Source organism: Aythya ferina, assembly GCF_964211825.1.
Source record: "Aythya ferina genome assembly, contig: HAP1_SCAFFOLD_36, whole genome shotgun sequence".
Lineage (NCBI taxonomy): Eukaryota > Metazoa > Chordata > Aves > Anseriformes > Anatidae > Aythya > Aythya ferina.
In genome coordinates, this window is record NW_028181462.1 from 953,955 (window position 1) to 967,215 (window position 13,261).

The following is a 13,261-nucleotide window of genomic DNA, read 5'->3' on the forward strand; positions in this document are numbered from 1 at the left end:
TCACAGGGGTTGGAGAGGCGTGGACTGTAGTTTCATAAGCATTCCTTAACCACCAGCATATTGCAGTGTTTTGTGTCTCTTTGGAATTGCCGGGGTGATGACATGCTTAAGCATTTCACAGTTTTGTTTACGATTGCACTTGCTCAGAAGTGAAACTCCAAAGAACTGGATGTGTCCACTGCTGTAGGTGCCTGCCCAGATCCTCGAACTCTTCCTGCCACTCCTACCTTTCCTACCTCTGGACAGATCTCTGGATGGCACGTTTAAGTAGTTGTTTAAACTTAAACAAAACCTGAATTGCATTCAGGAGACATAAAAATAGGAACATGATGGTTTGACCATCCCAAGGATTTCAAAGCTTTGAAGAGCTATTGTAATTAGCCTGGAGGAGAAGCACAAGGTGGAAGAGAGAGGGAGAGTGAAGAATTGGGGAGAGGCATCCCCCACCACCCTGCATAGTTTTACTCTCGAGGAGAAAAGGCAAAGACTGTAATTCTTAATAGTTTCCAAGAGATGAAGAGATGGTTCCTGAGGTCTTGAGGGGGCAATAATTTTATCCTATCAGAAGTCAGTGTTATCCAATACAGAAAAACAGTAACCTTAAACCAGTCCCCAGAAGTGATAAACAGCATGACATGGAAGACAAATAGTAATGTGCTATACAACTCAGTTCTGAAAATAAACACAACAGACCCCAGATCAAAAAGATCAATATTGTGATCAGCAACTGTTAAACTCGTCTACTGCTTATAACAATTTATTTTTAAAACGCTCTGGTCAGATCTGTCATCCTGTCATCTCAACCTATGTGCTCCATGCTAGGCACCAAGAAGACTTGCTGTGGTTTGACCCTGCAGGCAGCTCAGCACTATGAAGCTATTCATCCAGTGGGACAGAGGAGAGAACTAGGAGGAAAAGGAAAAGAAAAAAAAAAGTTAATGGGTTGAGATAAAGGCAGTTTAATAGGACACAAAAGGAATTATTATTATTACTATTATTATTGTTATTGACACCAATCGACTAAGGTCATGATATTCTTGTGTGTGTATCAACAGACAGGAAAGGTGGTGGTGATTAATCAGAAAGTGACAGAGCTGAGCATTACAGATTGTATGGAATAAGTGCTGGATGTTGTCTTAGTTTTGTCTGAGATAGAGTTAATTTTTCTTCCTAATAGCTGGTATGGTGCTGCGTTTCATATTTACAGAATCATAGAATAGTTTGGGGATGAAAAGACCTTACAGATCACATAATTCCAAGTCACCTCCCATGGGCAGGGAAACCTTCCACTAGACCAGATTGATGAAAGCCCCATCCAACCTGGCCTTGAATGCATCACAGGATGGGGCACAGATCTAATAGATCCTTGTCCTTCTTACACATGGAGCCCCAGAACTGAATGCAATCCTTGAGGTGTGGCCTCACCAGGGCCAAGTACAGAAGGACGATCACTTCCCTACATCTGTTGACCACAGTATCCTTGGTACAAGGCAGGCCTTCTTGGCCAACTTAGCACACTGATGGCTCATATTCAGATGAATATCCAGCAATATCCCCAGGTCCTTTTCCCCTGGGCAGCCACCCTTCCCACAGTATTGTATGGAGTTGTTGTGCCCCAAGTGCAGGACCCAGCACTTGGCCTTGTTGAATTCATGCAGTTGGCCTCAGCCCATGGGTGCATCAATCAACAAGACAGAAGTCACCTCACCAGCATTTTTAAAGCCATGGGCTGGCTGCTGCTCTTGCAACTTCTTGGCTACACACAGCCAAGCCTTGTGCCTCCTTGTCCTGTCCAAGGGACAGGACAACCCATACTGGGGCCTTCTTTCTGTCTGGGTCCTCCTGGGTCTGGAGGCAGAGGGGATCCCACAGTCAGCATGCCAAGCAGGTGCCTTCTGCTGGCCTAGCAGGGCCACTGCCAGATGTCAGCCCAAAAGTCCAGATCCCAGGCAGAAGGCAAGGGTGACCTGCCACCTACAGAAAGAAGTGACCTCACAGTCCCTTTCTGTGACACGTTCCTGCTGCTGCCCTATCCACTGCAGAGCCAGAAGTGACCTCACAGTCCCTGCCACAGTCACATTCCTCCTGCTGGGGCAGGAGACCCTCAAGCAGAGCTGAGCTTTCTAGTCCCTTAGAGACAAGGGCTCACTTTTCTGGATTAGAAATTTAGCAATGGGCTGTTCTGCTTAGGGTGTCAGGTCTGTGGTTAGGTTATGGGTAAGATTTGTGGAATAGTTTTTTGTTTTACATCTGCCTAGAAGTCTAAGTTAAATGGAGCATGTTCATGCTAGTATTGAAGGCAGGGATTAGGGTGAACACAAGAGTAAAGACAAGGGCAAAGGACTATGGACTGAGTTTTACTTCATGGAATACTTTGACTTCAAGCATTAGAATAGGGGATTCTTGTCAGCGTATTTGAGTAACATTTAGGTTTAGGGAGTACTCTATAAAACTCTTCAAAAGTGGGTTTTCTTTAAAACTGGTTACTCTTTAAAATTGGCTAACGGCCTTACATCAATGTTTTAATTCTGTGTTAAAGCAGCATCAACATTAGCTGAAGCCTTTTACTTCTACTACATTGTTGTAGAGGTTTACTCACCCTTCTCCCTCCCTCTCTAGGGATGTCCGGATCAGCCCCTGACTTTGTGTTTCATGGATTACTGAGGGCAGATTGAGAGACATCAGTCAAGGCAGGAAGGTGCTCAGAGCAAGGTGAGAGCAAGGTGGGGAAGCAAGGTGGGTATCTAAGTCCTGCAGGAAAACAGGTGCAGACGTGACAGCATAGGACAGCCTGTGGTGGTTATTGTCAAGGATCTTTTGCAAGATGCAAGCCCCGACAGAGCCAACAGCTTTGTGTGCTGGGCTCTGGCTCTTGTCTGTCAGTGATGCCTATGAGGAGACACGTCATCCTTAAAGCAATAGGGCCTCAAGGCCTCCTCATCCCCCTCCAGGAGCCTGGGGGATGTCCTCCTGTAGCCTTGTACTTGGCACTGCCCTTACCCACTGTGCACTGACCCAAGAAGAGCCCTAAACCTTGCTGGAGGGACAGCATCTCCCTTCCCAGAAGCTGGGGTCAGGGCCCAACTGTTGGACTTCATGGGACACATCAAGGTTTCCTCAGCATCAGGGCCCCCTTTCCTGGGCCTTGGCCTCCCCTTCATCACTGCCTGCCCTTTTCTGCTCTAACAAGTCCATGGGGAGGCCTTGTCAGTAATGTCCCTCAGTGGGACCGTTAACACTGTGAGAGGCTTTGGAGTTTGCATCAGACTTGGACTACTTGAGAAGCTGCTTCAGCCACCCAGATAAAGCTCCTCTGCCAGGCACAGCATTGCTGGGGGCACTGCGTGCAGCTGGCATGGGGAGAGGAGAGAAGGGGGAGAGAGGTTCAGGGAAGCCTGGAATAGGAAGGCAGGGAAGAGCTGGCAGAGGGAGAAATCTTGCCAGCCACCTCCCCATGGTAAGTCTCTGGGTGCAGGGCAATGCTGCTGCACACCCTGCAGGGCTCTCCTGGAGCTGGCCCAACCCTCAGCTGATGGGAGCTGTCAGGAGGACGCTCGGTGTTGGAGTTGAAGGACATGCAGGGTTTGTGTGCTGCAGGGTCAGTGTGCAGGGCCCGAGGGCTCCCTTCTCTTGGGCCCGGCTGCAGGCTGTGTAGCTGGGGGTGCAGGCAGGGGTGCCCAGGGCTGTGGTGCAGAGCAGGGTCCCTGCTGTGCACCAAGGGCTGTGTGCCAAGGCAGGGCCTCTGCTACCTGCCAGGTTCAGCACTCAGCCTGCCTGGGGAGCTGCCCAGGGGCTGCAGGGAGAAGCTGCAGGTGGAAGGAGCCCCCCTGGTACCGCAGGGCAGGACAGGGCAGGGTCCTGCTGCTGCCCAGAGCCTGCTGCCTGGGGCAGGCTGCTCACAGCCACACACCTCCCAAGGGCACTGCACTGCAGAACTGCCCGGCAAGAGCTACGTGAAGGCAGTGCACTTTTTAGAACGTGCTTCATTTGCCTGCCCGTGTGCTGAGGCAGAAGGATGGTAATGGAGTAGGAGCATCTGTAGTAGAGACTAAGGCTTCTTGAGCATTGCTGCTGCTCTGAGGCACCTCACACACCTCAGCATACAGACAGTACCAACAACACCTTTGCTGTTTCTGAGGGAATTGACCTTGTCCTCATATCATGCAGACAGGGTGATGACCTTGCCCAGTGGACTTCTCAGATCACTTAGGGTTCCCTTTTACCTGTTGCTGTAGACTAGGACTGACTGCTGCAGAGCCCACAGCACAGCCCCCTGCTTCTTTTGGCACCCTCAGAACACCAAGCAGAGGTAAGCCAAGCAGCTGCAGAAAGCTCTTCCTGTGAAAGGAATGGGAAAGAATGTGTTCTGTGTGACTGTTCTATGAGACGTACAAAGTATTTTGGTCAGAGAAGACCTTAAATTTTACAATGTCACTTCTTCTTTTGGACAGACTAGCTTGCTCAGGGACAATAAATGTGTAACAACAGCTCCATCACTGAGTTCCTCCTGCTGGCATTCACAGAAACGCGGGAGCTGCAGCTCCTACACTTTGGGCTCTTCCTGGGCATCTACCCGGCTGCTCTCCTGGGCAACGGACTCATCCTCACTGCCATAGCCTGCGACCACCGCCTCCACACCCCCATGTACTTCTTTCTTCTCAACCTTGCCCTCAACGACTTGGGCTGCATCTCCACTACTCTGCCCAAAGCCATGGCCAATTTGCTCTGGGACACCAAGGCCATTCCCTTTTCAGGATGTGTTGCACAGCTCTTTCTTATAATCTTTTTGAATTTAGCAGAACTTTCTCTTCTCACCGTCATGGCCTACGACCGCTACATTGCCATCTGCAAGCCCCTGCACTACGGGAGCCTCCTGGGCAGCAGAGCTTGTGCCCACATGGCAGCAGCTGCCTGGGGCGGTGGCTTTCTCCAAGCTGTGCTGCACATTGCCAACATATTTTCCCTGCCCCTCTGCTGTGGCAATTCTCTCAACCAGTTCTTCTGTGAAATCCCACAGATCCTCAAGCTCTCTTGCTCAGACTCGTACATACGGGAAGTTCAACTTAGTACAGTTACTGCTTTTCTATTTGGGGGTTGTTTTGTTTTCATTGTTATTTCCTATGTGCAGATCTTCAAGGCTGTGCTGAGGATGCCCTCTGATCAGGGCCGGCACAAAGCCTTTTCCACATGCCTCCCTCACCTGGCTGTGGTCTCCCTCTTTCTCAGCACAGTTATCTTTGCCCACCTGAAGCCCCCATCAATTTCCTCCCCTTCCCTGGATGTTGTTCTGGCATTTCTGTACTTGGTGGTGCCTCCAGTAGTGAACCCCTTCATCTACAGCATGAGGAACAAGGAGATCAAGGTTGCCATGTGGAAAGTGATGACTGGGTGTTTTTCTTCAGCAATATATTCCCTGCCTTTTTCTGTAAACCCCTTGTAATGTTGCTCATGATAGGCAAAGCCAGTGGGTATTATGTTCTTGTGTTGTTATTGGTGTTCTGCTTTTTCTCAATTTTATTTTATCAAATATTTTCCAGAAAGAAATATAATTCTTCATTTTGCTTGAGTATTTAAATCAATTAAAATGACTTTTTGTCTTATATCCTTTTTCTGAGATGTTTTCTGTGGCTGCAGAGGCAGTGCTTGTGTGTAGAGGTGGAGGGGAAAAGAGTTGTGGCAGTCCAGCCTGGGAGCACCAGTGCTGGGTCCATGCAGAGCTGCTCTCCTGCCACTCACCCTCTCCTGCTGAGCCCTGCTGGCGGAGTAAGGCCTAGCTGCTCCTGTAGCTTGGTGCCAGTGCTGCTGTGAGGCTGTGCTGGGACTGCAGGCAGGGACAGGCAGTGGGCACATGAGTTACACAGCTGGCTTCCAGAACAGCATCTCCCTCCTAAAAGAGCCATGCCTGAAGGCTCACATCATCTTTCAGAGTTGCTGTCACATCAGAACATGCTCAACGAGAGTCACAAAGGCTCCCTGGGACATAGGATGTGCTGGGAGAAGAGCAGGGCCTGTCCAGGTGCAGGACAGACACAGGAACAGAAACCCTTTGCAGCTGCTGCTACCTGCAGGCACATCGTGCGCACATGGAGAGAGGAACAAGAGCGAGCACAAAGGCCATCAGCTATCCCTAGGGGTGTCATGAAGGCCAGTGGGGCACAGTGTCTTCAGGTCCCTTCTTCCTGAGAGTAACAACCATGGGGCATCTGCCTGAATAGCACAGAATAGTCCAGGTGGAAGGCACCTTCAGAGACTGTCTAGTCCAAAGTGCGAGACCTGAATGCAGCTCTGCAATGTGTTTCCTTGAACCGCCAAGGTCCCTGTGCCCATTCCTCATTCTGTGGGGCATCTCAGAGGAGGACAGAGCAGGGCGATGCACCCACCACATTGCTGAGGTGCTTCCCAGCCTCTGGCAGTGGTTGCAGGAGCCAGAGGGACCCTGCAAGTGCTGCAGTGCACTGTGTATGTGTAAGGCAGGGACTCATGTCTCTGAACAGCCCAGTGTGAATGAGCAGTGCACGAGGCCAGCTTAGATGTGGGCACCCCACAGAGCCCTGACACTTCTCTGTGCAGAACTCCAGTAATTACCCCCAGTGTTCCCATGAGATTTTTGTCATCCTCGTTGCACAGATTCATTGCAAATGCCTCTCTCTGACATGTCACACTACTTTGCCTTCTGGACTGGTGGTGAAAACAAACTGGTGGCTGTTGGTGACAGCCAACATGGCTTCACACAGGGCAGATTGTGCCTGACAAACCTGGTGGCCTTCTACGATGGGTTTACAGCATTGGTGGAGAGGGGAAGAGCAACTCACGTCATGAACTTTGACTTGTGCAAATCATTTGACTCTGTCCCACACCATAGCCTTGTCTCTCAATTGGAGAGACATGGATGTGATGGATGGATCACCTGGTGGGTAGGGAATTGTCTGGATGGTCACCCTCAAGGAGCTGGAGTCTACAGCTCAATGTCCAAGTGGAGGTCAGTAAAGAGTGGTGTTCCTCAGGGGTCAGTATTGGGACCAGCACTGTTAGTGATGTGTACAGTGTGACTGAGTGCAGTCTCAGCGAGTATGCTGATGACACCTAGCTGGGTGGTGCAGTCAATACACTGGAGGGAAGGGATGATATGCAGATGGACCTGGATAGGCTTGAGAGATTTTCCTGTGGGAACCTCATGAGGTTCACAAAGGCCGAGTGCAAGGTCCTGCAGCTGGATTGGGGCAATCCCAAGCACAAATACTGGCTGGGTGGAGAATGGGTAGAGAGCAGCTCTGAGGAGAAGGACGTGGGGTACTGGTGGATGAGAAGCTCAACCTGTGCCAGCAATGTGAGTTTGCAGCCCAGAAAGCCAACTGTATTCTGGGCTGCATCAGAGAAATTTGGCCGAAAGATTAAGAGAGGTGATTCTCTCCCTCAGCTCTGCTTTTCTGTACTGCATTCAGCTCTGGGGCCCCAAACTCTACAAGGACATGGAAGTATTAGAAAAAGTCTAGAAGAGGCCAAAAACAAGACAGAGATTCTGGGGCAACTTTTCAATGCAGACTGGCTGAGAAAGCTGGTTCTCTTCAGCCTGGAGAGACCCTATAGCAGCCTTCCAGTACCTAAAGGGGGCTTAAAAGAGAGTGCTTTAAAATTAGGTATAAGGAAGACATTCTTTCCTTTGGGCGTGGTGGTCAATGGAACAGGTTGCCCAGAGAAGTTGTGTCAACCCAACCCTTGCCCCTTCATGGCCAGAAGCCTCCCATGTGAAACCACGATGGACACCCCGCCTGCAAAGTTGCTGTTTAACCTCATCTTTCCTGCATGGGGCCTCCTCTGCACCACCCAGTCTCAGCTCCCACTTTGCCACAAGTGCTCTGCATGGGTGCTACACAGCCTAACTCTACCATGGCCTGCCCTGGCTCTGCCATCCCACTGGGCAGGGGAGAGGGTGGCCACAGCAAAGGGATGCGTTTGGGTGTGGAATGTGTGGCCTGGAAAAGACAAGGAGTCGAGGGAGAGGACAGGGTGAGGCAGCAAAGGCAGCACGAGCAGTGCTGTTGGTGTGGGGCCACGTTTGTACCAGTGTAATAAATGGCTCAGTCTTCAAAATCGGACTATAATCAAAGTTTACAATTTACTAAATGAATACAGGTAAGCAAGCAGCACTGGCTGCGCTGGGAGTCTCTACTCCACCAAGATGCACACCAGTTACATCAAGTGGATGATTTTTATGCTCCTAGGCTGATACATATTCATCACTACTTAAAAAACAAACAAACAACAACCAAAAAAAACAGGATTATTATAATTAGTTTCTGGAATCCAAACCCTCCTACTGGAGCATGCGTATCTGGTGGTCCCTCTGAGGGTCTCTGTGGTTCTCTCGTGCTGAAGGCTCATAGTCTTCCTCCCTCTTGTCCCTCTCCTTTGTCCAATTTGGCTGTATGTCAGAGACTTGTGCAGTGTCCCCTGCAAGCTTTGTCTTTTAGTTGTTCTTCAGCTCTCCCCTGCTCCTTAATCTCCTGGCCAGATATCAGAGACTTGCATAGTGTCCCATGCAATAGTCATAATAGTTAGCAGTAATTCTGAAACCCCCCAGATATCGGAGACTCCAAGGAAAAGCCTACAAATACGTTTCCCTTCAAGCTCTCTATTGACACAAATTGCTAAAACACTCCTTTGCAAGATATAAGAACTATATACATTAACCACTCTGTTTTTCTTGGACTTGTGGTTATACAAGTGTATGTAAGACAAAAGGTCACATTCATCATACCATGAGGCCCTAGCATTGTTCCATACTGACACAAATCAGATGAACATATTTCACAGCAGGATCCTCAGAGGGCAGCAGCTGGCAGGAGGCGAGGGTGATACTGTAAAAGCCAGTCAAAGTAACTTTCTAAGACTCAATTTGGAGTTTTAGAAAGCAAGCGTTCTTTTATTGAGGTCCTGGACGCACAGGGGATCACTCCAGTGCTTACAGAACTGTTTGAGCTATAGGGGTCATATATAAGCAAAACATACAAGTTAATCAGATTTCCCCAAAACATATTCATACTACTTCCTGTAACTCATTATAATCAGTAAGTGTTGCTGACACATGCACATTTGTTTCCCATCTCTCAGGGGTCTCTGGTGGTCATCGGTAACCTTCCTCACTATGTTCGTTAGTTGAATCCAGTTCTTGTCCATGCTCAAGCCATCAAAACCTTTCTTCTCTTATTCTTTCATCTCAGGCATGCATACAAAGCTTAGTTGGTTACACATCCAAGGATATATGCATAGCATGAGTTCCTCATCTAATCTTCTGATACATGTTCTAGGCCTGGGTCACTTTGCCCTCATTCTGAGACAAGTCTGTAGGCTCTTATAGATAAAGCTGACTAATTAGTGACTAAAGTAACATGAGGGATGAAAGTTTCTAAACTTCCTTCTCTCTAACAAAACCTAGGAAAGGTTTCACCTATCTGCTAATGGAGCTTTTCAAATTTGATGCCATTGTTCTGTCAAGGAAGAGACCATTTTACCTTTGATCTTGGTATCGAGGGGAGACCAGGAAGCCCCTCCCAAGGCTGCTCCTGCCAGCAGAGACAAGGCCAGGGATGAGGGGAGAGAGGGGAATGGAAGGGCCGTGGTGAGGTCCCTGCTGCATTGCTGGTTGCCCTGCAGGAGATGTGCTGGCCAGCAGGCCTTGTGAGGTCACCCAGCACCTCACAGAGCACCCCAAGGCAGCAGGGATGGCACTGGAGAGGCGAGTGGCAGAGCCCAGCCAGGGGCTGGCTGTGGGTCCCCTCTGCTGCAGCCGTCTGATGGCATGTGGCAGGAGGAGGGCAGGCAGGTCTTGGGGCCACCATGCTCACGGTTCCCAGTTTCTTTACATGGTTCCTAACCTGAGACTTGTCCATTGACAGTAAGTGTTCCTTGCAGACGACCTTGTGAAACGCTGGGATTTGGTGGATAAATCGCATTCTGTTTTCCAAGGAGAAGAGAGCCTCTCTTTCCCATCTTGTGATGCTCTGCTCTGCATCAGGGGCAGCACAGCTCCATGCATCACAGTAGGATTAGACCGGACTGCAGGAAGAGCAACCAGGAGGAGAGTGCTTGGGCACAACCAGGGATGCCATATGAGCTGGCAGTGTTAAACACGGATATGGTCACATCCACATTGGGATGATCTAGGAGAAATGTGTCCACCCAGGCAAGGGACTTCCCCTCTTCCATGACTCCACACTGGTGTGGCCATAACTGGAAGAGGGCTTCCCAGTGTGAGGCTTCTTTTCTGAAGGACTAGGGAGGAAAGGAGAGGGTTCAGAGGAGGTGTGCCAAGACAGGGCTAGGGGTCATGTGTGTGGAGGCTGAGAGCCCTGTGCTTCCTAGGCCTGGTGAAGCACAGGCTCAGGGCACCCTTGTAGGAGCTCCTGACAGACAGAAATCTGCTTTCAGAGATGATGGCACATTTTGGGTAAGGGTAAAGAGCATGAGAAAGGAAATCCACCATGAAGTGGCTGTTCTGGAGGTCCAGAGTGGTGATGAGGAGGAAGAAATGACACTCCAAGGGCAGTGCTGTGGTGACTCAGAGGGTGTCTGCTTCAGCCCATGGCTTGTGTTTTAAGTCAGAGGCAGTGAGCACAAGGAGTCCCTAGTATGGGTAGGGAGATGCTGTGGTGGGGAAGCAGGTTGGATGTCTCCAGGCTGCAGGGAAAATGGTTCATGCATGGGACAGGATAGGACAACCTGTGGGGAGATGTCCAAGGGCACTGACAGGGCTGGAAGGCCCTGACACAGCAGAAATCTTTGTCCCCGTGGCTCTGGCTGTTGTCTCTGCCACTGGAGCCTGTGAGATGACACATTGTGCTCCTGGCACTGGAACCATGTGGCCTCCTTGCAGTCCTGCACACTGGTGTTGTACTGTTGTCCTTTAGTTGCCATCACACACCCCAGATCCCACTGCCCCTTGAAGAGCAGCGTGAGGGACAGAAGTTCTCTTCCCAGAGCTGGGTGTCAGGCCTTGGTGCTTGATTTGATAAAACACATCAAGGTTTCCTTGGCATCAGGGCCACCTTTACTTTGCCTTTGCCTGCCTATCATCACTGCCTCCCATTTCCTTTGCTAACAAGTCCAAGGGGGAGCTGTGGTGGTAATGGCCCCCAGTGGGACCAATTAACACTCCCAGAACCTTCAGCATTTCTCCTGGCCTTAACCTCTTGAACAGCCTGCGCTATCTCCTCTCAGCATCAGAGGTGCATGGACTCAGTGCCAAATACACCCTGGGGCTCGGCACAATGCAGAGAGCCCTCCTGTGCCCTCTTTCTGCCCAGCAGTTCATTCAAGGCTTCAAGGCTTTTACGTCTAATTGGGGATATTTCTGAAAGCTAGTGAATGAAGCACATTTCAATGAGCAGTTGATAATAAGGGAGTTTTCCCTTCAAGCTGGATTCTTTATTGATTTATTTCAATTCCCTGCCCTCTCCCTTTGCTATTGATCCAGAGAGTCTCCTAAGGAGGCCTGGTCAGCTTGGAAAGGCAGTCCCTTGAGGCCAGGCACTCCGTGGGCAACCTTGCTCCTCACCTTCCCAGCCCCATCATTTCTCTCAGGAGCCACCTGGGACTTGCAGCACTTCTCCTCGCATCAGACTTCTCCAGTCAGGGCTGCAGCTGCATGTTACAGCTCCTTTGCACCAACTCCCAGCCCTTCTCTCCACAGAACTGCCTGCACGCAGGCACAGAAGGATTGCTCCCCATTGAAAACCAACCAAAGTTAAGTGTGGTGCAGTTCAGTAAACAGTAAAACACTCTCCTCAGCTGTGTGCCCAGTGCAAGCTGCAGCTAATAAGGTTCACCTTCCCCAAGGGATGGCCATACAAGGACAGTTCTAGGTAGAGTGTTCAAAGTGATGAACACATGCTCTTTTATTTATTTATTTATTTATTTATTTATTTTTATTTTCATTCCTATGTTGGAATAATTTGTTCACCTTTCCAGGCCGACCTTGCTGGGTTCAAGGGCCCCTCTGTACTGGAGGTGTTTGCCTGGGGCTGGCAGCTGTCAAGAGGACCTTTTTGATACCGGAGGCCCTCAGGAGCTGCAGGTGGAGGCTGGGCAGTGTGTCAAAGCATCAATACTGGCCATTTTTAACTATGAAAAAAAAAGGAAAGCAGAATCACCAAAGTTTGTAAAAGCTGCTAATGTGCATCCATAAATTATCAATGCTTTAGAAGTTTGACTTTATTTCTGTTTAATTTTGTTTTCTTTTTTATTTTTATTGACACTTTCAAAACATTTCTAGTATTGTTAGGCCAACACCATTAAGATCATTCTGCATCTTGTACAAAGCCCTGTGCCTCCGTGCCTCCCCCCCCCCCCCCCCCCCGAAGAATCTTATCATATCCATGACAATTCACAGTCTTTGCAAAAAGCGTACATAACACTGAGATGTGGACCTTGCTGCACAGGTGGAAGAAAGCAGGGCCATGAACATGCACGCAATATTCACTTTTCCAGGTGACAGATCCAGGAGATGTGGAAGTGTGGCAAATGTAGTTAACATGCTCAGCTTTATGGCCAGGACAGAGTATGCATTTCCCTCCAGGTAGGAAAGAAAATGAAAAATGAGACCATCTCCGAGAGGAGCATTGTGCAGAGGGAGAGAACTCACACCCCAGAAAAGCCCAGATCTCTTCCCACATCTCAGAGCACATCCAGGCAATGGACTTTCAGGTGCTTACAGCTGGAAGACAGGAGCTGGAGGTGTAATGCAGAGATGGCTGAGGCAGTATGTCCTAGGCTACAGTTACAGCCAAGGGAGAAGAGGAGCTGTTCACCTGCCTGGCAGTCCCCTACAGCACAGGAGGATTCAGGCTCCACAGCATCTCCTCTGGCACCACCAGAAACTGGGCCTGAGGTCAAAGGACCATAAGGCATGTTGGCAGTGACCTCAGGAGGCCTGCAGCCCAAGCTGTCACAAGCATGGTCAGAACAGGCTGTTCAGGGCTTGATCCTGTTGCATTTTGCAAAACCAGCAAAGATGGAGACTGCACAGCCTCTGGGTGATGCCTGGCTGAGCTCATGGTGAGAAGGTTTTTTGCCTTCTCTCCAGCCTGAAGCTCTCCTCTTTCACTTTCACAGCTGTTGTCTTTTGTCCTCCCACCCTGAACCCAGCTGAAGATCCTGGCTCCTCATCCTCCACAACCCCCCCAGAGATACACCCAGAGGAGGTCCCCCTCGCCCTGCCCTTCCCCGGGCTGGACAAACCCAGCACCCTCAGCCTCTCCTCATG

At 49.8% G+C, this 13,261-nt stretch overlaps 1 protein-coding gene across 1 annotated transcript; it reads left to right on the forward strand.

Moving 5' to 3' along the window:
• Positions 1-4,474: 4,474 nt before the first annotated feature.
• On the forward strand, positions 4,475-5,440 carry LOC311428205 (olfactory receptor 14C36-like; the record flags this gene model as incomplete). The annotated part of the gene is made up of 1 exon (XM_084539736.1): positions 4,475-5,440. The coding sequence occupies one exon, from the start codon at positions 4,475-4,477 to the stop codon at positions 5,438-5,440; it is 966 nt and encodes a 321-aa protein (XP_084395862.1).
• Between the last annotated feature and the right edge of the window lie 7,821 nt (positions 5,441-13,261).